The sequence below is a fragment of the Vulpes lagopus genome, chromosome 5 (assembly GCF_018345385.1).
Source record: "Vulpes lagopus strain Blue_001 chromosome 5, ASM1834538v1, whole genome shotgun sequence".
NCBI lineage: Eukaryota > Metazoa > Chordata > Mammalia > Carnivora > Canidae > Vulpes > Vulpes lagopus.
This window is the reverse complement of record NC_054828.1, coordinates 122560507-122588017: the sequence shown is the minus strand read 5'-3', so window position 1 is coordinate 122588017 and position 27511 is coordinate 122560507. Positions and strand designations below refer to the sequence as shown.

At 40.8% G+C, this 27511-nt stretch overlaps 1 protein-coding gene across 1 annotated transcript in view; it reads right to left on the bottom strand.

Annotated features, from left to right (window-relative positions):
- NBAS (NBAS subunit of NRZ tethering complex) overlaps positions 1 to 27511 on the bottom strand; it is a 322232-nt gene that overhangs the window by 36534 nt on the left and 258187 nt on the right. Inside the window, 3 exon segments of the mRNA XM_041755246.1 lie at positions 8380 to 8469; positions 10484 to 10686; positions 13717 to 13935. Coding sequence (XP_041611180.1) covers positions 8380 to 8469; positions 10484 to 10686; positions 13717 to 13935 — 512 coding nt within the window.

Sequence of the window (27511 nt, the reverse complement as noted above, 5' to 3'; positions counted from 1 at the left end):
CCGGTATTCTCAAAGCACAAGTTCGTGCTTGATACAGAGATGATAATTATAGGATTCCTGCCTTCAAAAAATAATGGTACAGAAAAATTTTTAAAATGACTATTATTTAAATTACTAATGTATGTAAATATGAACAATCATTTTGGAGGAAGAGTGAGTAGAATCAGGGAAGGCTTCACAGAGGACGTGGCATTTGAACAGGATCATAAAGGACAAATGGGATGTATGTAAATGGAAAGGTGGAAAAATAGGATCCAGATAAAGAGAAGAGCAAGGAAAAAAAAAAAAAAAAAAAACCAAGGATTTCAAAGGACAGAGCATGTTCAGGGAGAGACTAAAGCACAGACATCCAGGTGGTAGATAAGAAGATGGAACCAGGGTAGCTAGCAGATTCCTCACCTGGATGGCCAAGAGCACGCACTCAAGGCTGCAAAGGCAGTGCAGCTTCTTGCTTGTAAAGCACAGGCTCTGCAGCTGTCAGGCCCGGAGTCAGCTCCCAGATTTACCTCTTCCTAACAATGTGACGTTGACCAAGAAGCCACCTAATGGTTCTGAGCCCCAGTTCCTCATGTGTAAATTGGAGATGGATATCACTCCCTTACTCATGAAGCTTTTGAGAATTAAACAAACACATAAATAAACTTAAAGCACATAGTACAGGGATCCCTGGGTGGCGCAGCAGTTTGGCGCCTGCCTTTGGCCCAGGGCGCAATCCTGGAGACCCGGGATCGAATCCCATATCAGGCTCCCGGTGCATGGAGCCTGCTTCTCCCTCCACCTGTGTCTCTGCCTCTCTCTCTCTCTCTCTGTGACTATCATAAATAAAAAATAAAAATTAAAAAAAAAAAGCACATAGTACATTAACAGACATACAACTAAGTGCTTCAATTAGTAACCACCATTATTATTGAGGACGTTTGATCTTCGTATGGAACGAGAATATGGGGGATTTCTGAGCACTGAAATATCATAATCGTGTTAGTGATCAGAGAAGCATACAGGCTGGGGCAGGTTCAGGCCCTTTTTGGTGAAGGCTACAGGGGTCCAATTAGGTATAATTCAGGAAAAAAGGAGTTTAAAGCACATTTTTGGCCTGGAGTTCAAAGCAATTTCACATAATATGAAACTGATTTTTTGACCCTGTCACCCAGGTGCCAAGTAGGGAGCAGGTAAAATGAGCCAGAAGGGGCAGAAGTTGGAGTCTCATGAGGAGCAGCTGGTAGTATAATGATTACCCAAGACCTGAATGTGGTGAAAAAGAATGAAAACACTAACTCATGGAAGTTACTAGGAGCTATGAATTACATCACTTCATGTATTTCATCCCTCCTCTCTTTCATGTATTCTATTATCATCTCCAATCTGCAGATGAGAAAACAGCCACAAAGAGATCTAGTGTTCAAGGTCACAAAGTAAGGAGAAGAGCCAGTTTTTGAACTTGGGTGATCTTAATGCCTTATCAGTAACTTCACAGTGCTACCAAACCAAACCAAACCAAACAAAACAAAACAAAACCAGGGCATGTTCCAGAACACTGTGGCAGCAGATTATAATTATTCAGATACTCACGTGATATAGAAGATTATGTTTTCCAAGTCATTACACAGAGTTAGATTCCATTTACATTTGAGTTTATTGTACAGTTGATAACATGACATTTTGGGGCGTCTGCTCTAACTTCTGGTTGATACTTTAAACTCATAATAAAATTAGGAAAACTCACTCCCAGAGCAGAAGTGCTATGTTCTGGAAGAACTATGTTCTAGGCAAGCTTCACCACAGAGCCACGTGAATACTGGTGTTTATTTAGTAAGACAACACAGAAATAAAAGGCAGCTCTGTGGGAAAAGCTAGCCAAGGATATTGCCTAGATACCATCTCCTAAATATTCCAGCTGCAAAATGGTTAACATTTCCACTTCAATCTGAGTTTTTAAAATCCATAGCCACTCTCAAGACCCATCAAAAACACATGCACACACATACACAGAGACAGAGAAAGAACAGAAATTTTGATAAAGGAGCAACAAACTGGCAAATCAAGGGGAAGAATACACAAGTATTCTTTTTTCTATCCTTGCAACATTTCTGTGGGTTTGAAATTTTTGAGGTAAATAGGTGGATGAAAAATGACCAGTTATGACTTTTATAATGTGAAAAAACATAATGGGAAGAAGGAAAGTTATTCCATTTATATAGTATTTTATGAAGGCAAGGAGAGATTTTATGAGCTTAGGAATAAAAAGAACATTGTTTCTAAACATTTTTACTTTATTATAAAATTATATAAATTGTTTTTAAAAAGTTATAAGACAGATAAAAGAAAAAAATCACTCACAGTTTCACTACAAATAGCCATTTTCTACCTTTTTCTCCTTAATGAGGATTTTCTGGGGAGGAGGTTATTATACTGCACAGAGTAACCTACTATACTGTTTTAAAAAAATTAACTACTAAAGGAAACACAGATTCACACAACTGGTTTTGGCCCAAAAGATAAGGAGCCCTATGAAATAGCTCTATTAACAAAGAACAGCAGCAGCAATAACACCAAAAATATGTTCAATAAATGGTTAATTTAAAAAAAGTGATGTTCTATTATGTAATGTAGCACAAGAGGATATTCACAAAAGGAATAGAAGAGAAATGTTAGCCAAACAAAAGCAATTACTGTATCAAAGTAAAAAGACAGATAGTGAGAACATTAATAAGCTAATCCTTGGTAAAAGAATTTTCGGATTATACCTGGCATATTCATACAAAGACAACTAAACCTTGAACTTAAATGGTTAAGGTTCCTCAAAAGAGATGGTAAGTGCTTTATATAATCATGATGCACTGAAATAAAATTATTATTATTTGGGAACGGGTAAAGGAAAGACTGCATTCCAACAAGACGAACACAGACCACTGTGATTTCTTATAAACATAAATGTCACAGAATGTGAATGTCTGAAGGGAACAGAAGGTCACTTAGTCATATCTTCTATATGGAAATGACAAACTGGCAGCCGAATTTCTGTGTTGGCTTGTATGGCATATGCCAATGTATCAAAATTCAAAATTTTTACAGGAAATCAAGATTTCCCAGCTCCTCTAATTCCTCCCCCAGTTTTACGGAGATATAACTGACATACAGCACTGTATAAACTTACGGTATAGAGCATAATGACTTGACCTACATGTATAGTGAAATGATTCCACAGTAAGTTTAGCTAACATCCATCAACTCGTTTAGACTTAAAAAAAAAAAAAACAGAAAAAAAACAAAAAAAAACCTTTTCCCTTGTGATCTCTGCACTCATCCTCTTTAAAAGCTGGGTAAAAAAGGACACACTGGCAATTCTTTCCTTTAGACAAGGCCTGTGTGAGCTCTTGTTCCCCTCTGCCTCCACTACCTTCTACTTCTCCCTAAGCCCAGACCACCTTGCTCATTTGCGTTACTGGCATGGCCTCAGTGGGAAATGAGTGTGTAAACTCTAATGTATAAAATCCTAGGCAAGATTAAGAAGGGAGCTAGGAGGGGAAGCAAGTAAATGTAAGTGAGCGGACAGTGAGAGACCCCAATATCCATGTTCTACGTAGATCCCTCAACGTAAGTAACTGATCCAAACACCACAAACGCTTTCCTCACCACCTACAGAGCTGGGTGGAGGGGACCTTCCCCTGCGTAGTATCTATTTATTACCTTCCATGAAATAACTGGGGCACACCTGGCCAGGAATAAGAGAATTGCAAATAAAGGAACTCAAAATATGCTAATGGTCTTGTAGTACAGTAAAAAGTGTGACTTTCTGCAAATAATTAACATAATCAAATTCTATCAAAAGAAAAGTTCCTACAAAGGAAATAATTTTGATGTACACAAAATTCCGATCTCAAGTCTTAACTTTTTGGCAAATACTAATAATCATCTCTCTGTGGCTATTGTCAAATGTATGCCAATCCAGAATCTCTTCTGGATTTATCAAAAAGAGCCTGGGTACATCTCACTAAAATGAGGAAAAATGACAACTATTATAATAAATATGGCCTGAGGTGGCCCTGAGAAATACTGCCGTAGCAGAGTGGCTTGGCCATCCTAATGGTGACCATGGCTGTTAGCAGGGCTCAGTACAACAGAACACAATCCTCGTGCACTGTGGGCACTCAGACAACATCTGATGATTTATTTTGCCCCACAGAGCATGAAGACAAAGGAAATCAGATTCAATTTGCTTTGGTGGGCTTTCTTTTCTTTTTCTGTGCTTTAAAAATACTGTGAAATCCCTAGGCATTACCAAAGAGCTCAATGAAGTCTGAATGATCTGATGCTGTTCAATATACATAAGCCTTCAGATAGCTGAAGCTGGACTGTGATTAAGTAGCAATTTGCACAAACAAAAACTTCTAAAATACTCAATAGTTTTGAAGGAAATCTTTCTTCCTTTTTGAATAGTGCACAGAATTCCTCATTAATATCTGTTCTGCGTGGATTTATTTCTGTACATCCTTTTGAGAAATCACTAATGTACTGGTTTGCACTGTATATCATTCCTGTTAGGAGGTGTCTAAAGGTACATGAAGCAGGGGTGGATGGGGGACGTGTAGAAAAGGACATGAGGCCAAAGCATGGGGAAGGAGATGCAAGAGGCGGGAAAGCAGTGGGAAGTGATGCCCGAAGACCTCACTACTTCAAGTGTAGTCCATGGACTATGCAGCACTCGGGAGCTGATTACAAAAGCAGGATTTCAGGTCCCACCCAGAGCTACTTGAGTAAAATCTGTATTTTAAGAAGACCCCCAGGCAATTCCCGTGCACAGTGGCATTTGTGAAGTGCTACCTTCCTGTCCATTGCAGGCTCTTTAATGTCAGAAGCAGATGAGATCTGGTGAGAGAAAATTCACAGCATGTTCTTATCTGGCTGACCCGGACACACATTATAAAACCTGTCTGGGCATCATTTCCTAATTTGAAATGGAGGCAATAATAACACCATAAGAGGGCTGTTGTGAGGATTAAGTGGGTTGCTGAACAGCCACTTCAAAGGTCTCGGCACTAAGTCATAGATATTCATTACTTTTGTGTTTCTAAATGCATATTTTCTTAGTTCCAGGTTTAACAAGTGTATTATTTTAGAAAATTATTATTTTAGCTATTGAATGTTTTTCAACCTTTTTTTCTTAAGCAATCTAATCAAAACACAGACAGGAAATTTAGGTATTCTTATAATATGTTATAGACATACATAAATCATGGGAGAAAACACACTCATAAAGTTAAATTTATGTGCACGAGCTTCTCAACACTTAAGTACCTTAATCTCATCTTTAATCGTACATGGTGTATAAGATTTTTTCCACTACTTCATATCTTTACAATACTTAGCCCTGATGGCCGGAGGCAAGAATGTGGTTACACTAGAAAGGCAGCCTGTCTGTCCAGACATGGTACTGGTGACCTGTCTGGGTGCTGTGGTTGTGTGCGGCTGACAGCAGATGTAGAAGAGGAGGGACGGGGGGCTTTATGAATGGTCAGAAGCTGCGGCTCAAAGGTAGATCATACTTGTACGAATATAAAAAAATCAAAGGAGGAGGCACCTGAGTGACTCAGTTGCTAAGCATCTGCTTTTGGCTCAGGTCACAATCTAGAGTCCTGGGATGGAGCCTGGGTTGGGCTCCCTGCTCTGCAGGCAAGTCTGCTTCTCCCTCTCTCTCTGCCCCTCCCATCCCTCTGAAACAAAATCTTAAAAAGAAAAAAGTGAAAAGAGGCCATACTGATAATGACATAAACTCTAAAAATTAGGTGCAAAACCAAACACTTGGTGGTAGCCATGAATACACCCACTCAACTTCTTACTTTTCCATGCGGTTTCCCTGCCAGGACCACTATGGGTTGATGGAGGCCTAACCTAAGAGCGTGTCAATGTGTGTGATAGTGGACAGTGTGCGCCAAGATAGGGGATTTACTATCCAAACAGATGCCATGGAAGGGAGTGGATGGTGAAGTTTTGAGGTTGGCACTGAGGGAGGCTGGGTATGTCCCCAAAGGTGAGGGTGACACACAGGCCTAGCGTGGCCTCCTGGAGGTTAGGTAGTCCTATCAGGCCGTGTAATGAGTGACTGAGAGGGTTTACTTTCAAAGGGTCTGAATCCCATGTCATTCCAAAGACCCCACTGGGGGCTACCTGGAAAGGAGAGTGATGCCCCTATGGGATCTGCCACACATAGTTTTGGGAAGAGAAATGGAAGCCAAGGATTTAGGTGTAACTGTGTTGGATTCAAAAAAGACTTGCCAGAAATGAAAGTTATGATGTCGACTTTCTTCCTTTTCTTTTGAAAGAAAGAAAGAAAGAAAGAAAGAAAGAAAGAAAGAAAGAGAAAAGTTCACTGAAGTTTCTCTGTTAAGAAGACTTATGCTGTGTCTCTAGAATAAAAAGTACGATCTTGCTCTGTTTCTCCATTCCCCAATGTCTTCCTCTTTGGAAAACAAAGCTTAAAAAAAAAGTCTGTATGTAAGAAACCCAGGTTGGATTCATCTGTATATTTGGCTGGAAATTCACTAAGAAGAATACTGCCCTGTAATCTTTTTGAGATGTCTCCACTGGAAGGGGCTTACTGCCTATCCTGATCCTGTCATCCTATGACGCCTGAAAGCAGCTGTGCTCTGACAGCAGCTCACTGGGGAATGGCAGGCAGAGAAGCAGCTGATGGGCTCTGACCGGAATGGCAGATGCTGGCCGCAGCCCTGGAAGGTGGCTCGGGGTTCCCCATGCAGCGTCCCTGCCTGCTATGCTACCTGCTGCATCCGCAGTGGTGCAGGTGGCTTCCTCAGCCTGGGGTAACATTTCCCACCTCCTGCTCACAGACACACATTTCATAGACCAGGACCAATGTCACCCATGCGAATCCTGACCTGACTTCCCGGACAGAATCAAGCGCTCCCTCCTCGCTCTTTGTACTGCACTCACCCTTCGGTAATATGGTAACTAGAACAACGGGAAGGCTTGGCTCCCCTGCAAGACTGAGCTGCTCCGGTGGGAGGCTACTTCTTCCTTGTATCTAACTCCTTGTTATGCAGCAACAGAGTATGGCCCACAGTAAACACATAGATCATTTCATTTCTCTTTTGAATAAGAGGTGTAATTTAGCTTCCTTACTACTTCAAGACCCCAAAGCAAAGGGGTTTAGAAAAATGGTGCAAGGCACGAGGCTAGGTAGAGGGCCCTCGCTGCAATGCTGTCCCATATTCACCGAGATGGCCGGTCCTAGTTTCCTCCACTCAAGTTTCGAGCACAAAGCAACACACAAAAATATGCTATACAGGCATCTGAGCGCTAAATTATGATTCAGAGCCTGGCTGGGATCCTGGCTCCATGTCCCAGGCCTATGACTCCCGGCAAGGCTTCCTCTAAAAACAGCAACAACATATACAACCATCAGAAATAATCATGAGGAAATCTACAAAGATAAATGGGAAGAGTTACAGTAGCAAGTATATAAGGCTATTCTGTGTTTACACATTGTGATTGAAGCTGTATAAAAATCTATCTGCATCTGCACAGTAACTAGAAGGTAATATGCAAATGAAAACAATTATATTACTGAATGAACTATGGGGCATTTTCAAAAGTATTTTTTCATTATTATTATATCATATTTCCCATTTAAAAAAAGAAAACAGGGGTGCCTGGCTGGCTCAGTCGGTAGAGCATGTGACTCGATCTCAGGCTCATGTATTCCAGTCCTACACTGGGTGTAGTGATTATTTTTAAAAAATAAAATAGGTAAGAAAATTGGGGCAAGGCCTTACAGGGATGACATGGATATCAGACATATGAAAGATGTTAAGCTCTGGCAAACACAGAACCACCAACTTGTTGCTGTTCTTCCGATCACTACCACTGCACCCGAGTGAAAAATTCTTTCTAAAAATGGCATTAGAGACACACACCCTTCAAGACTTATAAAGCCTGTATACTCATAGTCCTCGGGCAAGACAGACCTAACACACAGAAAGCTTTCAAAAAAGACAATACAAACATTCTAGAAAGTTTGCAGACTTAATCAGTCCAGCTAACCTCCTGAGGTATGAATCCTTTCTCTCCTAAGGAAGCTCCAAGTAGTTCCCTCCTGGCCTCATGCAGAATGAGGTTAGAGGAGACCACGCTCTGCCCGGCAAACAAGGCTCTGGAGAGAAGGGAGTGACCGCCAGAGCTGACGGGGCAAGAGGACAGCTGCAGTAACCCCATGTCCAGATGCAGAGCCTCTTTAGTGACGCAGAAAGTCCTCAGCTCTTCCTTCCAGAATGCCTTGGCAGTTTCATAAACAGTGATGTTAAAGCGATTCGGAGATTCTGAGGAGTGTCACAAGGTGAGATACACACACCATGCTAGGCTTACCCCTTGTCCACGCTGGCATGGACGGCCGCAACAACACCTTCCAGGACCTGGAGGGGGTCCCCCGACCCACCGAGGTCAGCACTACCTCCACTGTGAAGGGAGAGAGAGAGGACTGATTCAGAACAGGGCTCGGCCTCAGAAAGCAGCGTGGTGTTCACGCTCACAAGCACCCTACTGGGTTCTGGCTGGAGAAGCTGCCAACGCATATCCTCTGCAAGTGCTAAGGATAGAGAAGTGAAACTTTTTCTGTCCTGAGGGAGCTCATAATCTAGTATATGCTGGTTTTCCTATCAAGAAAATAAAATCTACTTGCATTACGTCATTTAAAAAACATTCAATGAACATTAGATAGATGAGCTATTTTAAGCATTAAATATCTTATCATCTAAATTCTCCAGCTGGATTTAAAAAAAAATAATAAAACCCAAATATTTACATGGTACTTACCAGGTCCAAGGCACTGCTGAGTGCTTTACACACATTCTACCATTTAGTTTCGAACAGTCTACAAGATAGGTACTATTATTATGCCCGTTTTACAAATGTGTATGTCTAGGACTTAACTGGATTTTGAAAAAACAACAGGAGAAAAGAAGTTTTAGGTGAGTTTTCTGAATAATTTAAGCAATGTGATTTAAATCAACTGGTGGATTCAGTTCTTTATGTGCCTTTGTTATTTTATACCTACTAAATTTTACTAACTTTCTAAAAAGAAAATGCTATGGATGCTGTCAATAGCAATTTCTTTTCCTTTGAAAAGGTGGTAGCTGAACTCAAGTTCCCTTTCCTCCCACTGCAGAAAGATTTAATTCACATTTATTGAATGTCTTCTGTGTGCTAAGCATAACATTTATTAGGTAAGAACCAAGTCTTTACAAGTGGAACTGGGCACAGGGAAGAAGAGAGAAGTATAATTTATGTCACAATTTTATAAATGTAAAAATATCACATCATATTTTAATTATTCATGACAATGTGTAATTTTTAGGAAATAAGCTAAATTCATCAAAGCACTCATTTTTCAAAATGTTTGTTTTGGTGAGGCTCATCTAAATCTTGATTCAAGGAACAGTAATAAGATAGCATAAATCAAAAGATGCAAAATACAACCAACAAGTGTCTGTCATCCTCTGAAAGAGGAAAGTGGGTGGCTTTTACAGCCACCACCACCACCAAAACATAATAGGCTAATAATAGAATAAAGCATTATTAATTTGACATTTGTTATTTCTTAAAAAATGTTATGATATTTTATTTCTCCGTCTCTCTCTCTCTCTTCAGAATTACCAGATACCGCAGATCATTAAGGTGAAAACTGTATGAGGCTGGGGTAATTAAACTGATAAAGGCTCATTTGATTTCAGTTCAGCTGTGGAAAACTGACATGCATTTAATCAAAAAGTTCCTCAAGAGCAATGCAGAATTACAAAGCAGGCTTAAAAGGAGAATACATTAAACACAACCAAATCTTGCAGCCTAATTGCATTATTCACAGAAAGCACTTGATGCCTCATTCTCTTTTGGAGCTTGGCTTTCCCCCTCGTCCCCAATCCTCCCATGAGGACACGGGCACACTGACAGAAAGCTAGTACTTCTCAGTTGTTGGTTCCACACCATTAACTGCAGGTAAATAAAACTCTAAGACACTTAACAGATGTCTAACTTCTTCAGTATATGATTAACCTTGCCTTGTGTATTTCAAGAAGAGCTTCTGGGCACCATTTTGCAGCCTCTACAAAGAAGTGGAAGTAGAAAAGGCAAGAGCAGAACATCCACCTGGGGTCCCATGATGTCCTGACATGCAGCTACCTCCCTCACAGGCCATTTTGGCCATTCCCTGGAAGGAGAGGGTCTAGCCGGAAGTTAGCTTTAGGGCATGTTACATATAATACCAGTGGTGAAGCATGTCCGTGGTTCTCCATTCTCAAGGTATCTTAAGACAGAAGACTCAGAAATCTAATGATCGTGTTTCACTTTTATAAAGTGCTTCACAGTTTATAAAACGCTTCTACATACATGGTATTTTTTTCTTCGTTACTGTAAAACGAGTGCTACTATTGGCACACTATCACCTCAGGTTCCCAACGAGTCTTCTCTAGCTTACCTCAACGCAGAAATGATCTTCCTTATGGCACCCTGCACCACATCCTTGGGCGAGATGTCAAGAGGGCCCACGGCCACTTGTAGCAGCTGCTGAATCATTCTTAGAGGCAGACCATCTAGACACATGGCCACAGCTTGCTCACGAAGTTTCCCTTCCTCTGATCGGGACAGATCATAGAGGTCACCATATTTCTGCAGTATTTCCTGCAAAGATATGGCACAAAACACCTGAGTTATCAAATAGGAATTCAGTATGTCTACATGTACACAGTGAAGCATATTAAGAAGATTCTCAAACCGAATAACTAGAACTACAAACTGAAGAAAAGGCAGTGGTTAGGAAGGGCTTGTGCTCCAGAGACATGAGGCTTGAGTACAGACCCTTGCTGTATCACATATTAGTCTGTAGGCCTTCAGTGTCTGCAAAATGAGGATGAGGACAGAGACTCTAGGGAAGAGGGGATATTGTTAACATTAAATGAGAGAGTGTAAAAACCTCTAGGACAATGTCAGGCACAAGGTAGAGCTCACTGAAGTATAAGTTTCTCTATTATTATTACTGGGCTGCAACCACATGACAGCTCAGACCTAGGAGTATCAACTGCACAAACCCAGGTAGTCTAGCGTGTCACCAATTTAATGCTTCTAAAATCCTGCAAGGAGTTTTAATTAGCTCCATTTTACCAAAAAGTAAATTGGTAAAAACCAAAGATGCAAAGTAACATGGCCAAAGTCACACGGCTAGAAATTAGGGGAAGGAGGATCAGAATCCAAAAGACATCTCCCCACCTCCATGGCACACAGCCTGCCCCTCTTGGGTACTGTCTGTAAAAATGAATATGACAAATAATATATGAAATAGGCCCCAAGCCACTGCTTATCATCGTACCAAAACATGGTCACTAAGTGTTAAGAATGCTTTCCAGGTTCTGTACAGTTTCTCAAGTAATCTTGAATATACCCTCTCGACTTTCAGAACAACCATATAAAATCCAAACAATTGGCCAGTTGATGATATTAAAGAATTCCTGATAATTTTTTACTGTGATCATGTTGTAGTGGTGGTGTTTGCATGTATCCTTTAGAAACAGATATGGAAGTATTTACAGACAAAGTAAAAAGATGACCCGGACTTTCTTTAAAATAATCCCCAGGAGGGGGTGAGGGTAGGTGGGAGTATGCATGGAATAAGATAGTTCATGTTCTGATAACTGTTGAAGCTGTGAGTCAGGCACATGACAGTTCATTTTACTCTTCTCCTCACTGTGAAATTTCTTTTTTTTTTTTTTAATATTTTATTATTTATTCATGAGACAAAGAGAGAGAGGCAGAGACACAGGCAGAAGGAGAAGCAAGCTCCCTCTGGGGAGCCTAATGGGGACTTGATCCCAGGACCCCAAGATCATGTCCTAAACCAAAGGCAGACACCCAGGTGGCCCGTGAAACTTCTAATAAAAGAAAACTGCTGTGAGTTCAAAGTGGCCACTAGTATCCCTCCTGAACAAGAGGAAACTGAGGCACTGTAGAATAAAGGCATCTAGTTTAGATTGCGTTAATCTGGGGCACAGAGAATCTTCTTTCACTGGGTGTATGACTAAAGAGGTTAAAATTATGGCCTGAACTTAAAAGGGACAAATGTATGAGGCTGAAGGTTATTTCCAGTGTTTGCTATGAAAAGTACCCTAACAAAATCAAATGAGATCCACTCTAGGAACTTGAAGAATCTACTACAATGGACCTCCATGGTCTGACTGATGGCATTTGCAAGCAGCTACTGGTACCTTTAAATCACAGCCTCATTGAAACAAATAGCTATTTCCATTAATAATCCCCTTGGCCCCATATATGTTATTCTAATCATTCAAAGACAATACTTGTTCCAAGGAGAGGGGTGACAATTCTCCAGATCTGAGCATAGTATATTTAATAAAAAAGACAAGTCTTTAATTTTTTATACTAATAAGTATAATCACTTTTACTTGAAGAATTCAAATTTTACCCTAGTTCTCATAATTATGGATTATAGCACGGTACATGTCAGAAAGATAAAATCAAGATTGGTAAAGCCAATTTGTTCCCTGCAAAAAGCCTTCTCTATTGCTTGTACATCATTTAATGTGATTCATTAGACAGGCTAATAGCACTGAAAAATACAAAATGAAATGAAACTGCTATCAAACTTTTGAATTCTTCCCGTCTTTTCCATGAGGGCTTTGAGTTTATGTGTCTCATACAAATTTTGAAGTCTTCCATTTGTTCATTATCTGAACTGCTCTCCACTGACCCATCTTTCTAGTCAGGAATTGTTCTTTACAAGCCAAGAACACAATTCAATCAACATGTACAGTTTAAGAAAAATAAAAGAGGAGATTAGTGGCCACTTAGAGTTTCATTTACCATCAACATTAAAGGGGTAAATGAAATATTACTTAGATATCTATACACTGTTTGCACCTATATGAAACCATTTACCGATTGATCTGTCAACTTCTGAGTTATGTGAAAAAATCGCTAAAACTCCCTTGGCTACAACAGCACAGCAGAAAAACTACAAAAGCTACAGAGAAAGGGTTTCCTCGTGCTGCCCTAACACACTGGGCCTGAACTCTCGTCATGGGCAGGGACTCTGGACTCTTCTGAGAGTATTTTTTTGAGATATCACGAAGGTCTCAACTGGAAACCAACTAGGAATAATTTTAATAGCCAAAAAAATTGGATCAATAATAAAATTATATTGGAAACACAAAATATTAAAAAAAAAAAACAGGATGAGTGCATCTAATTAAAAAACCGAAAAACTGTTGAAGCAGGCATGAATGGCTCTTTCTGAATTTTTCTGAAAATTAGGGACAAAAAAAATCAATCATTTTTCTGTTCAGAACGCAAAACAGGCTCACAGACCACTGTCCTGATCATCTTTTCAGAGGACCCCTCCGTCCCCCAGGCACCTAATGTAGGTTAAACTTAGGGGCCTTTGCCCCATCCCTCCCGCCTCTTCCCTGACTGAGATCAATCCTGATCAGTGCCCTCAAATCCTTTTCAAAGAACTGGTAACTGAATTGATAATCAAGAGGTAATGAAGAAGCTAAAGGATAAAGGATTGAGGACCATTTTCAAAGACATCTGAAAGACTGAAAACCCAAGCAAAACCACTACTGTGGCTTTAAAAGAAAAACGAAAGCATGTACTATGTTATGTGAGTGAGTGGGCACAGAGAAGTTTTTACTTCATTACCTGCTCACTGTTCTTCAGAGAAACAAGGAAGCTGTGGCTGAGGGTTTCCAGGTGAGCAAGTGATTTCTCCAGATGACTCTGGGCATCTCCATAGGTAACTTTAGAGTCACTCGCTTCTTGAATGTCATCTTCTGAATTTCTTTTCCGTGGCTTTTCAATAAAATGTTTGACCGTCTGAATAGCCTTCCTGGTCATCTCTTTCCGTGCTTCCACAGACAGCTTCAACACAAAAAGGGATTGAACAACAGTGAGACAAACCAGCCCCATGTGATCAGAGATGGCATATTTAATAAGGTATTAGCGAGGCAGAGAGAACAAAAGTAAGATGTTAACATACAACTTTAACACATGAAGAGGAGTTTTGTTATATTAGTTTTTCTTCTGTGAGGAAAACCACCACAATGAGGAGCCATATGCACTATTAAATTAGTAAATAATGATTTTTTTCATGCTAATACACAAAAGTAGTGGGTGGCATGAGGAAACTAGCATTCAAGTAGATTACTGGTTACAGTGCAAAAAGGAGGAGTCATTTCTACAACCACAATTCCCAGTATTGATCATTTATTATATGGAAATAATTAAAAAGAAGAAAATAGTATAGGCATGAAGATTTAACTGGAATAAGACTATAAAACTTCAAAAGCAATCAAACTGCCTAATAATAAAAGAAATGGTAACTAACTTATGATACATTACTAGATAGAACATTATATAGTCATTAAACTTAGAATTATTAAAAGAGCATAGCATTTTGGAAAATGCTTATCATAAAATGTTAAATTTTAGGAATCAGAAATCATAAAACTATGCCGTGTTTATACTAAAATCCAAACTAAACCTGTGTGTATGACTGAACACACACACACGCACATACATGCACACATTACTGTTCTGGTAACATGCTGGGATTATGAGCAATTTTGTTCTCAACTTTCCAAGTGTTCTATAATGATGTCGTATTCACTCACTCACCAAGTATTCATTGAATTCTTTTTTTTTTTTTTTCACAATTGAATTCTAATATGTGACAGTCATTTTGTTAGGGGTTATATTTTCCTAATATTATTAAACATTTGAGCTTACCTGGCCTCAAGTCTAAACATAACCCCTCTTGATGGAGGCATCACACACTGGGGAGCCATGCCGGGCCTTGTTAGGAACTGCTGATTTGTGCTGCCTTGGATCCTAGATTTATTAGCCTCATGTCAATGACTCAAGTACATTTTTGTTGTACTATAGCTCTAGAAGGGCTTTGTGTTGATTTAAATAAATAAAATAAAAACAGATAAAGAGTCCAAGGGCAAAATCTTATCTTTACTATCATTTATCAATGTCACTTAACCGTGTGTCTCTGGTTATTCTGAAAAGTACCACAGCTGCTAAAACATGGCATCAGTGACCACACCAGGAGGCAGGTCGGTCCAGACCTCCCATTTCCCACCAGCTCCCCCCCAAGTCACTCTACATAGAATTCATGCTATGATAGTGCAGACAGCTGACATTTTCTTCAACCCCTACAGGTATGGTTAAAAAATAACCTTAGGAAGGTACTATTTCCACTAAACGGTAACTCAGTGTGTGCTTTGCAAATGCAGCTTCCACTAAGTTTTATAGCCAGATTGCTACCTCCAAGTACTCATGGAATAGGACAAAGTCAGAAGTCACCGCTGACCAGCAAGTACCAGTTATATTCTCCTCCTCCCTCACATACACTGTGAACTCTTTTCTGTGGTGGAAAAACAAGACAACAGAACTCATGTATAGTTAGTTCAACAGCCCTCCTTACTTCTCCCATCATGTGGATGAGCCCCAGGGAGGTTCTGTGATATGTTGGGGTTCCTTGAGTGAGTGATAAGTAAAAGCCGGAAGCCAGGTGCCTTGGTTATGGAGCTGGTGCTCCCCTCTCACTGCATGTCACACAGCTTCCACTTTGCCACGTTTACCTCCGTACAGGCTCTGAAAGAGCATGTGATGAGTACACGCTGAATGCTCGACAGAAGTGGAGACAAACAAGAACTTGGCAAAGTGAATCCTTCCTTTCTACTCACTCTTGTTTTCTCAAGAAACACAGGCTTGGGGAATATCTGGAGATACCAACTGGCCAAATGTCTATTCTCTCGGCCTATCAATGGGCGTGGAAGACTTTCAGACTGGCAAGACAGTAAGGACAAGGCAGGCAAGTCATGTGTGCAGGGAAGAGCATCCTGGGAGAAACAAGTGGTCTCTGTGCCCTGGGATAGGTCTAGATGTGATCTTTGTTGTAAGGTTTAACCTGCCATTGTCAACTACCCCTCGAGTAGTTGGCAAGTAGGAAGAGCACTCACCTCAGAAAACCTGTGTTTAATTTTCAGTACTTGGTGACTAAACAACTTGACAACGTGCTTCAAGCCTTTGTTTCTTCTGGGAAAATGTGAAAAATGTCATCTACCATACCATGTCATATTGAGAATTTAAATGAGATAATACGTAAAACAATCAGCAAAATGCCTTACCCATCATAAGTCCTCAATAAGTGGAAGATGGATTTTAATTCGGCTGATACAATAGAAGTTTCTTTTTTATATCTTCGTAATAAACTTGCCATGTGATCCCTTCTAGAAAAACTTTTTCGTGAGCTCGAAAAATTCCTTGGTATGGTACTCCAGAACGTTCATACACTAGCTCCAAGCTAACCGTCTAGTCTTAGAAAATGTAGAAATGTAGCCTCCACTCTAAGCTCTGTACACATAAATTTTTCATCATTCCCTGCTGTCATCAGGTATCTTGTCTCAGGAAAATGCTCTTTTCTTCCTTGCAAGGTTCATTCCTACTCATGTTTCAATACCAAGACACGCACAAGTCATCCTGGACTCATCCGTTTCTTCAGCCTCCACAGCCAGCAGAGGTCATCTATCCCAAAAGCCAAGTTCACCATCCACTTGGCTTATAAACAAGTAGACTCTAGCTGCCCAGCACTACTGAGTCTAGGCTTCACACTGATGTGCTTGCCTAGAACCTGCTATGGAATGGCCATACAATGGTCAGTAGAGGCAAGTGAACTTTCTGGGGGTTTAAATTATTTGACCTCATCACCAGTGTCATCAGAAAGGGTCCCCCCCTTACTATTTTTAATGATATTTTAAAATAACTAAATAACCCAACAGTTACCAAGAATATAGAATGTAAAGAAATGCAACTCTAAGTTATTTTTCCTGCAGGAGCTGGGGCCTGTGTAAGGGGCAGAATGATATTATGGTAACAGATGTAAGGACTGAGCATTTTGCTTCTTTGGACACTTAAGCTTTTCACTGTTTATAAAAACAGGTTTATCACTGAAAGACTATAAAGTGAGATTAAGAAATACACATTTTGGGGTGCCTAGGTGGCTCAGTTGGTTAAGTGTGAGACTCTTGGGCAGCCCCGGTGGCCCAGAGGTTTAGCACCACCTGCAGCCCAGGGCGTGATCCTTGAGTTCCACGTCGGGCTTCCTGCGTGGAGCCTAGTTCTCCCTCTGACAGTGTCTCTGCCTCTCTCTCTCTCTCTCTCTCTGTCTCTCTCTCTCTCTCTGCCTCTCATGAATAAATAAATAAAATCTTAAAAAAAAAAAAGTGTGAGACTCTTGATCTCAGCTCAGGTTTTGATCTCAGGGTCATGAGTTCAAACACCACATCAGGCTCCATGATGGGTGTAGAGCCCACTTAAAAAAAAAATTACAGGGAAACCAAGTGGGGAAAAATTAGGCAGATAAAACCATGAGAGACTCCTAACTCTGGGAAACAAACAAAGGGTTGTGGAAGGGGAGTTGGGTGGGGGGATGGGGTGACTGGGTGAGGGGCATTAAGGAGGGCACTTGATGAGATGAGCACTGGGAGTTATACTATATGTTGGCAAACTGAATCTAAATAAAAAATTTAAAAATTAAAAAAAATTTAAAAATACAAGTTTCATTTCACACTGAATAAACCTAATAGACTTATTTTCCTTAAACTCTTCCAGGATAGAGAAAAGTAGTAAGAGGAAAAAAAAATTGACAAAATCAGAGTGAAAAATTGCAATTTCTTCACTAGCTCGAGTAGCCACAAAGTACTTTTATTCTTAACCTTCTATTTTGAAGCCCATGGCATTAGCACATCATTCATATATGTATTTCTATAATAAGCAATCAAAGATTTTATAAAACTATTCCCTGACAGCAATTAGTAACTTTTTTTTTAATGTGGATTTTGTAAAATAAAGTTAAGTGACTAAATTATTCTAGCACTCCATAAGTGTGTATTGAGCATCTGTTTTGTAGGCCCTCTGGAAAAATGAGAGAGAACATGAGCCAGGCTCAAAGAAATCATATTTAGGATAGGAGATAAGAAGGTGGGAAGGGGGAGAAACGGAGGAGTCATCCCTGACAGCTGTGAATCCTACTGGGTCTACCTTTGAAATATATCCAGACTCTACCCAATTTCCACCACATTCAAGGCCACCACCCAATTCCAAGCCATAATGCCCCTCTTGTATGGCAGTGGTTCTAAATGGTCTCCCGATTGGCAGACAGCACAGAGCTCACCAAACACAAGCATTCCATGGGCCCCACTGCATATGCCAATCCCATTGCAGCTAGCATGAGCCACATTCCAGCCAATGAAAGCTGAGCAGAGGACACCTGTTTCTTTTCTGAGCCAAGGCAATGATATAGCCCACATGCATCATTATCCAGCCTCCATTCTTTCCCAGCCATAGCAGTCGAGGAGGATGCAGGGCCCAGATGGCATCAATACAAGATGGTAGAGCTTCCCTCAGCCTGAATGCTAAGTGACTTTGCAGTAGAGAGCCCTTGACAGGCTCTTCCTGGATTAGGAGCATGAAGGAATGCTCCTAACCTTTGTTGTGTTGAGCCACTGTGACCCTGGAGCTAAGTGGGTACTCCAGCACTCCCCAGTAGCAAAGTGGTATTTTAGACACATAAATCTTATCATGTCACTCCTCTGCTCAAATCTATTTAATAGCTTCCCAATTCACCAAGAGCAAAACTCAGCCTTCAAGACCCTAGGAAGCTCACCATGGTTTGTTCTTCACCCCACCTGACCTGTCTAATCCTACTTTCTCTCTTTTTCTACCCTCTCACTCCACTCCAGACAGACTCACTTCCATGCAGTCCCTCTGCCTGAGATGTTCTCCAGGTATCCTCATGGCTCGTCCCTGAGGACTTGGCACAAGTGTCACCTCATCAGAGGCCTCCGCTGACTGTAAAAGCTAGCCCTCCCTCCACCCTAGCCATCTCTCTCTACCCCTCTCCCTCTCTCTCTCCTTATCCTGTATTAGCTTTTTCCCAGAACTGACAAATTTTGTTTCCACGTGCTGACAGTCACTGTTGTATTCCCAGAACCCCAAACCCAGAATGTGGCTCGTACATAACCACCACCCAATCTGTTGAAATGTGTAAGTGAATGAATGGATGAATGACGACATTTAAAAGGCAGAAGAGGAGAGGCAGAGTTGCAGAGGTGGGAAAGCCGGTGTTCCATGGTATATGTGTAACCATCAGGGAGCACTGCAGGTCAGAAAGAGCAGAGGTCTAAAAGGACTCTGCAGAAAATGCGCTGGCCTTACAAACTACTTTGTTGGGTCAGTTGATTTTGCAATCCTTTAAAAAGATGTAAAAGCCAATCAGAACTAAAGGCTATAAAACAAAAACTGGCAGGAGGCTGAATCTGAATCTGACCTGTAGGCCATAGCTGGGTGACCCCCTAACCTACAGTATTAAAAAGCTATCACTAGAAAGGAGAACTGAGAATAAACTGTAAGTGACCTTGAGTACCAGGCTAGTTACAGAATCTGAAGTATAGGAATTAGAAGCCGCTGAAGGCAACCCGTACATACTGAGGATTACAATAACAGAAAGATGCCTTATTCAGTTCCCATTTAAAAAGACATGTCGAAGAATCTTATTTTGAAGAAAAATATGAAACTGAGCAAAAAAAATGTCATTCTTTCTCAAGCCTCGCTTCATCTGTCTTCATCTCTGGACTCAGTTCAGAGTCCACAGGTCTGGAAGCATCCCTGACATCATCTCCTCCCCAGGTCATAAACCACTTTTAGGCCTTCCTATAGTGCTCTGTGCTTACCAGTGTCAAAGAACATACCACACTCCATTCAAATTGTCTGGTCACCTGTACATCTCCTTGACTAACAGGGAGATCCTTCAGGTGGCAACTGTGTCTGTTAAACTCTCTGTATTCCTAGCACCTCAATAATGTCAGGTACATTGGAGACAAACAGAAAATAGCTGTTCAATCTCACAACTCCGATCAACATACAGGGTAACGGGGGAAGAGAACCTTTAAAAGGGCATTGAAATGGCATGTTCTCAGCGCATGCCTAGAAACCTACAGTCCAGACTGCGCCAGAAGACTCCAATTTACCATTGACTGCAGCATCCTGTTCCTGGGAGAAGGCCTTTGGAGATTAAAACTGCAAAAGGATATTTAAAGGACTCAAAACAAACAAACCAGGACCAGACATATGCCATCAGGACAATGATCAGAAACTGCACAGAAGAGGCGCAAGGACATTAAGCTAGTGATCACTTTGAGTGTATTCATTTGATATACATCCTGTGAATACATGATGAACATTTGCCTTGGGCTGGGTGCTGGCAATATAGACAAATTAGATCAGGTCCCTGCCCCTGGGCATGTGAAAGGCTAATGAGAAATACAGAAAGAGACAAAGAACATTAAAAAGAGGCAGGATTATTATCAAAAAGCAATAAGGTAAAGAGGAGATACTGTCGAGGCCTCAAGAAGGGGAGCTATGGGGGCACCTGGGTGGCTCATTGGTTGAGCCTCTGCCTTCAGCTGAGGTCATGATCTCAGGGTCCTGGGATCAGGCCCTGCATTGGGCTCCCTGCTCAGCGGGGGTTCTGCTTCTCCCTCTCCTTCTGTGATCTCTCTCATTCTCACTCTCATATAAATAAATAAAAATCTTTAGTAGTAGAAGAAAAAGAAGAAGAAGAATGAGGAGGAGGAGGAGGAGGAGGAAAAAGAAGAGGAGGAAGAAGGGGAAGAAGAGGAAGGAGAGGAGAAGGAGAAGAAGAGAGCTATGTCCCAGCTGAAGGTGAGCAGCTGGGAGGCTGGGAAACATGTGCTACAGGTGACCACTCTTGAAGTGAATCCTCAGCAGTGAGGAGGCATGAAGATAGAAAAAGCATCCCAAGAGCCACCAGGTCAAAGGAGCAAGTGGGGAACCTGAGAGTCAATTGGCTTGACCAGAATATGAGCACAGGTAAAGGTCCATCAGGGAATGAGGAAGAAGAACCAGGCAGCGGCGACAACACAGATGGCCTGTCTGCCAGGCTGGTGGGACGGTGCTTTATCATGGTGACTGGGAAGGAAGGGGTGAACGCAAGGAACATGAGCAGAAGTTGGCACAATCGGTACTATCGTTTTCAGGTAATGGCTTGATGCAAAATTCACCAAGACAACTTTCCTCATCTGCATGTTCCTTCAGGCTGATCAATTTTGCAAAGCAGATATATATTTTTAAATTTTATTTTAGAGAAAGAGAGAGGGGGGGTGGGGAGAGGGAGAGAGAACACACTTGCAAGTAGAGGGAGGGGCAGAAGGAGAGGAAAACAGAGAATCGTCCATCTCTCCCTCCTGCTTTTCAACCACAAATACTTCCCCACTTACCAAATGCTAGCCCTGGTCTTGGCACAGGAGATACAAAGGTAAATTAAAGCATGATCTCTACGTGGGAAAAATATATATCATACTGGGAAACCAAACACAAAAATAAGCACTTATAAAACGTAACCAGTATAAATGAATTATGTGGGTGCATCAAGAAAAAATATCTTAGCAAGGCAAGAAAGCTTTTACAAAGGAGCTAACACCTGAACCACGACTTGGCGGATGTGCAAGAATTCATGTGGACAAGGTGGGCGGGGTGGATTTTGGGCAGAGACAGCAGCATGGGGACTTAAAAAAGGCTTTTTATAAAAGAGAAATGTTCTGTGCCTGTGACTCTAGAACATCTGAGGGCTAGAATACCCTCCTCTGCAAACCCGCAGCTCACCACCTCAGAGAATCTAGGGGGTGGGTGGGTGTGTGGGTGGAGGAATGGGTTCAGAACAGCAGCTAACAGTGCATTTGGGAAAAGAGGAAGAAGCGTTTTTGAAAAAGATCAAACAATCCCAGGAGTTTGATGCCCCATGGCTCCCCCTCAATCCCCTTGCCATGAGAAGCTAGACACCTCCTCCTCCAGTCTCACTCCCATGCCAGACCCAGACAGCCACTGTTCTAGGGGCAAGGAGAAGACCATGGTGGCAGAAGCAGAAACTCTCTGTGCTGGGGCAGGAGGCTGTCCCGCAGGGGAAGAGATACAAAGGAGGGCTGGGGTGACCAAGGGTGCCATAGTGAGGCTCTTACACATTCTCCCTTAGGTCAGTGGGCTTCAACTGAGGAATGTGCCCCAGCAGCACACAAAGTTTTTTAAAGGGTACACCGGTACAGAAAGTTTCTAAATCTTCACCTTCTCTAAATCTTCTGTCCTAAAACTGATCTTGAGAATAATTCTTTCTGGAGGTCAAGGTGTCAAATCTATTTTCTTTCTCAGCTCCCCCTTCACATAGGCCTTCTCCACTTATACAAGACAGACATGCATCACCTTCTTCCTGAATCGGACTCTGTTACATCCTTCTGGTTTCTAAAAAGTTCCAGAACATGCAACAAGGGAGACTGAAAATACTGGTGTGTGACAGGACTCCAACTGAAAATTCATTTTTCTTTGCATGTCACAAGGTTTCTGGTTCTTGTGCTTTCAACAAAATTTATGAAAGATCTAATTGAGTTGTCGGTTGATAAATCATCAAAAATAATTTTTAACAATAAACCACGATGTGAGTTTTAGCTGTCGAAAAGGGCAAAGACCTGAGTGGCACTGCTAGGACAAAACTCCCTCCCCAACCACTATGAACAAGGTTTTTAAATATTCATATCTATAAAAATGTAAAGTGGAAAAAACTAATGTTGAATGCAATTTCAATCTAGCAAGAAGTAACACTCATTGAAGGGCACATAAACTAATTAAAAAGCAATGTTTAAAGCTCTGCACCTCTCATTAAGAGGTACATTTTGTTTTTTTATTTTTTTAAATATTTTTTTATTATTTATTTATTCATAGAGACAGAAAGACAAAGGCAGAGACACAGGCAAAGGGAGAAGCAGGCATCATACAGAGAGCCTGACGTGGGACTTGATCCAGGGTCTCCAGGATCACACCCTGGGCTGCAGGCGGCGCTAAACCGCTGAGCCACCGGAGCTGCTCAAGAGGTACATTTTAAATACAATTTTAATTTTTATCATTCTTATTTATCAAAAGTTAACACACCTATGTTGTTCTGATCAAACGCATGACTGAAACAATAATTCAGTACAGAATAGTTTCTCTAAATAGTAGAGCTCTATGGTCACAAGAAAAAATTTAAATGTTAATTTGTTTGTATTTATTATTTGCATTATTTCTGATACAGAGAAATGACTTTTAAGCATAAAAACACTACACTGTGCTACAATTACATGCAAGTAAACTATAGAAACTCCTGGCCCAAAGACAACTCTGCTTGTTTGCTCACTGACTCCCAAACTAACAGACATGACCAGACTCTCGGGGACGTCTAGCAGCTTAAGGCTAGGTCTCTAGGATGACCAGTGTCTCTGAAGATTGCTTCCTGAGAAAGCTCAAAACTGCCAGTAGAATTTACTGTTTGTTCTAGCCAAAACCCAGGGAGAGACCAGCAGGCCCCTGAACCCCCTTCTTGGAGCAGGCACTTTAGAAAGCTTGCCATTATAAATCCTTTCTCGGCCTCTTTGAGATGTAAATCTGCTACCACGCAGCACTGTCCCCTTGAGACCCAGGAAGTATCTCTTTGAAATGCAGACACTCAGGGAGATTGCCCTAGTTCCCCATCCTGTGGGAGGGTAAAGCACTCAATCTAACCTGCACAACTATCTTCTGTCAAAAAGACATAAGAAGGTGGGGTTTCTCTTCCAGGTCAGTGTCACTTGGCAGACGCAGAGGATGACCCAGTCCGGTGCCTCAAGCCAGTCGCTGACCCGGCAGGGCCTCTCCTGTAGCACACCCCAGCACTCAAAGTCTCCTGCCTTTTGTTTCAGAGGAGTTGAACTCAATTAATGTGCACTGTCCTCCCTGCTGCAGCAGTTATCACTAAATAAAATCTGTCTTTATCGACTTTAACTGGTGCCCTGCTTTATTTTTCTTGGACTAAAGAAACAGTACAAATCGTTTTGAGAGAAAGGAAAGATGCAGCCTTCCTAACCGCTAAAGATGTGCTGGTTTGGGATTTTTTAAAGGGACAGAGGTGATTATCAAGTCGCTATTTACTGTGGATTACCCTGGGGACAGAGAGAGCTCCGTAACAGTTTTACATTAGTGTCAACATTTAAAATATAGAGAAATCACATCATCCTTTGTACCTGTTTAAAATATGATTTAAAAAATCTTACATATCAAGGACTATGGTCTGAATGTTTGTGTCCCCTCCCAATTCATATGCTGAAATCCAATCCCCTCCCCCCTAAAAGCGATGGCCTTTGGGAAGTACTTAGGTCAGGCGAGTGGAGCCCTTGTGACATGGATTAGCACCTTCAAAGCAGACTCAGAGAGAGCCTCCTGTCCCTTCACTACGTTAACGACATGGGGAGGAAGTACCAACCATGGACCAGGAAAAGGGCCAGAATTCAACTGTGCTGGTACCTTTATCTTGAACACTGTTCCCCTAAAGTATGATTTTTAGACAACCTGCATTGAAATAACTGAGCACTATTTCAAAAATGAGAATTCCTGGGCCTTTGTTAGACTTCTGACTGTGTGTGAGGTTAGGGAAGTCACTGGCATTGGTGGAAAGAAACCCCTGTCTTTTGCAAAAGCTTCCCTTGGTTAATTCTAAGAGCAATGGAAGCATGTGAACCATCACTGCAAGCTCTGGGGGCTTGAAACTTCTGAAGGACCCAGTGAACTGGCTGACAGTGAGTGGGATCCAGAAGCATGTGGCTCCTGGAACAGTAGCTCAAGGGAAGTAAGGAGGTCACTGAAAGAGTCCAGACAGATTGTAGGGTAGGGAAGGGGGGAGACGAAAGAAGGCAGCAGTTCTGAATTTAGGTGATAACAGTGTGTGTGTGTGTGTGTGTGTGTGTGTGTGTGTATGTGTGTGTATAACTAAAAGACACAGATATGCTATCCTGGGCTAGCTGCCTGAGCATCGCTTCCCCTGATATATGTAGTCAGGAACCTAATCAGCAGACCCAGCAGTTTCTAAACCTTTTTGTCCAAGACCCAGGGTAAGAAGCACACTGCACAGCCAAACTCAGTATCAGCACCTATGTATGAATATACTAAGAACAAACAAAAGTTCCTCAACAATACAACTACTGTGGTGAGATGCATACTGATGGTTTCTGATGTTAATCTACAGTCTAGTCTTTTTGGTTTGTTTTTAATGTCGGTCACAACACTTAATTACAGGACTCACTAATGGAGTATATAACTCAGTCTGTAAAACCCCTGCAAATCTGCTCCAATGATAACAGGATGACTTGCAGGGGGGCCAGCAAATGTCAAGGCTACAAACGAGGTATCAAACTAAGTTAGATTTAACTGACTTCATTAAAGAAATTATTTTTTTATCAATCGCATATTTTTATCAATCGCATACCACCAATTTCTATATGGATACTCAATGCTGCATATATGTCTTATTTGTGTGTCTGCTTTCCTTATTAGATTATGAGATCCATCAGAACAGGACCCATATCTTATTCATTTTTTATTCTCAGTACTTAGCATGTAAGCACTGTTTCTGTTTATATTTTTATATATGTTTATATTTTTATATATATTTATATATAATATATTTATTTTTATATTTTTGTTGTTTTGTTTATATTTTTGTGTTTATATTTTTATATATATGTTTATATTTTTTAAGATTTATTTATTTATCTTAAAGAGTTGGGGGCACTTGGGTGGCTCACTTGGTTAAGTGTATGCTTCAGCTCAGGTCATGATCCCAGAGTCCTGGGATTGAGCTCTGCACTGGGCTCCCTGCTCAGCAGAGAGTCTGCTTCTCCCTCTCCCTCTATCCCTTCCCCCTCCCCTCCTGCTCATGTTCTCTCTCTCAAATAAATAAAATCTTTTAAAAAAAAGAGAGAGAAAGAGAGTGTGTGTGGAGGGAGGGGCAGAGGGAGAGGGCGAGAGAGAATCTGAAGCAGACTCCCTGCTGAGTGCAGAGGCCACTGTCTCTGATGTGGGATTTGATCTCACCACCGTGAGATCACAATCTGAGCCAAAACCAAGAGCAGGATGTTTAACCAACTGCGCCATTCAGGCCCCTTTAAGCACTGCTTTTAAATTATAAAATATTACGAAATAGTATCTTAAATATTATGCACAGAAAATGAAAATTTAGAAGTCATAAAAATTTTGCTTTAATATAGCTAATTAGATATTCAACCACAAAAATAAGAATGCATGGTTTGTCACCTTCAATTACATACTTAACAGAAAATCGATGTTTTAACTTTGTTTTTTGCTTTAACTATCAATTGCTTATATAATAAAAATGAATGATACAGGACAGAGGCCACTTTATCTCTGCCTTTTGCCTTGTAGAATAACCACAGAAATACTATTATTCTTCAGCAAGCGTGAATGGTCCTATCTTTTTTACTATTTGCTTTTGGCAGTGACATAAGCTAATCATTCCTAAGTTTTCAATAGCTAGAAGGTCACCTTTATCTTAATAGAGAAAGGCATAAAGAATGTTAGAAATGAGATGAAATATTACTGCAATCAGTAATGAATACTACCATCCATTGCTGTTGTGCACATATAGGTTTTAACAAGATCTGAAGTACTCATTCACATTTTCCATTTAAAAATCTTTTCCTATGCATCCATGGGAATCACAATACAAATTGTAATTAAAATCATTTTAAGTAGAGCCATTCAACTTATATCTAAACCAAATGTAAATTTAAAAATCTAGATCCCAACACTTAAAACTACATAGGGTCATTCAAAATCAAAATTGTTTGCTAGAGTTTTGAAATTAGACTTAAATATTTTTTTTAAAAAACGTTTTAACCTTGTAAGAATAAAACAGAAAGAGCAATAAAGAAGGGGAATTGACCAATACTTGAGTATCTACTTGCACCAAGATCTTTATATATGTTATTTTATTTAATCCTCACCATAGTTACTCATGTTCCAGATATTGCGGGGATCTTCCTTATATGCACTCAATACCATGTATGCCAAGAGCTGACTGCATCTGTGGAGGACCCACTCAGTGCTGCTCTGGGACTTTTTTTGTTGTTGTTGTTAATTCAAAAGATTTTATGAGATACAGTCTAATGACAGTATGAAAAAAAAAAATCAAAGCCCACATTTGGTTTACTTAATAAGGAAACAATGATTTAGATGCTGCACATAAATGACTCCTAAGATGAGAAGAGCAGTGTGCTCCCAGTGGGCCACAAACAGCCTTTCCATATAAAATCTAAGGAGGTTCTCAAGAGTCTAAAGCACTGTGGTCAGGGTGGCGATCAATACCTGTCCATAATAATGATCTGTGTAGTGGGGTTCTCAAGAAACATTACACTCAATCATCCAAAATATCTTCATCCAGGTTGATGTCTGTTGTGTCAATATCTTCTAATTCCAAATTATCCAGATCTACTTCCAGTTCGAGAACTAGATCATTCAGCAGATCTCTCGTCTCACCACAGTGATTATTAGCTCA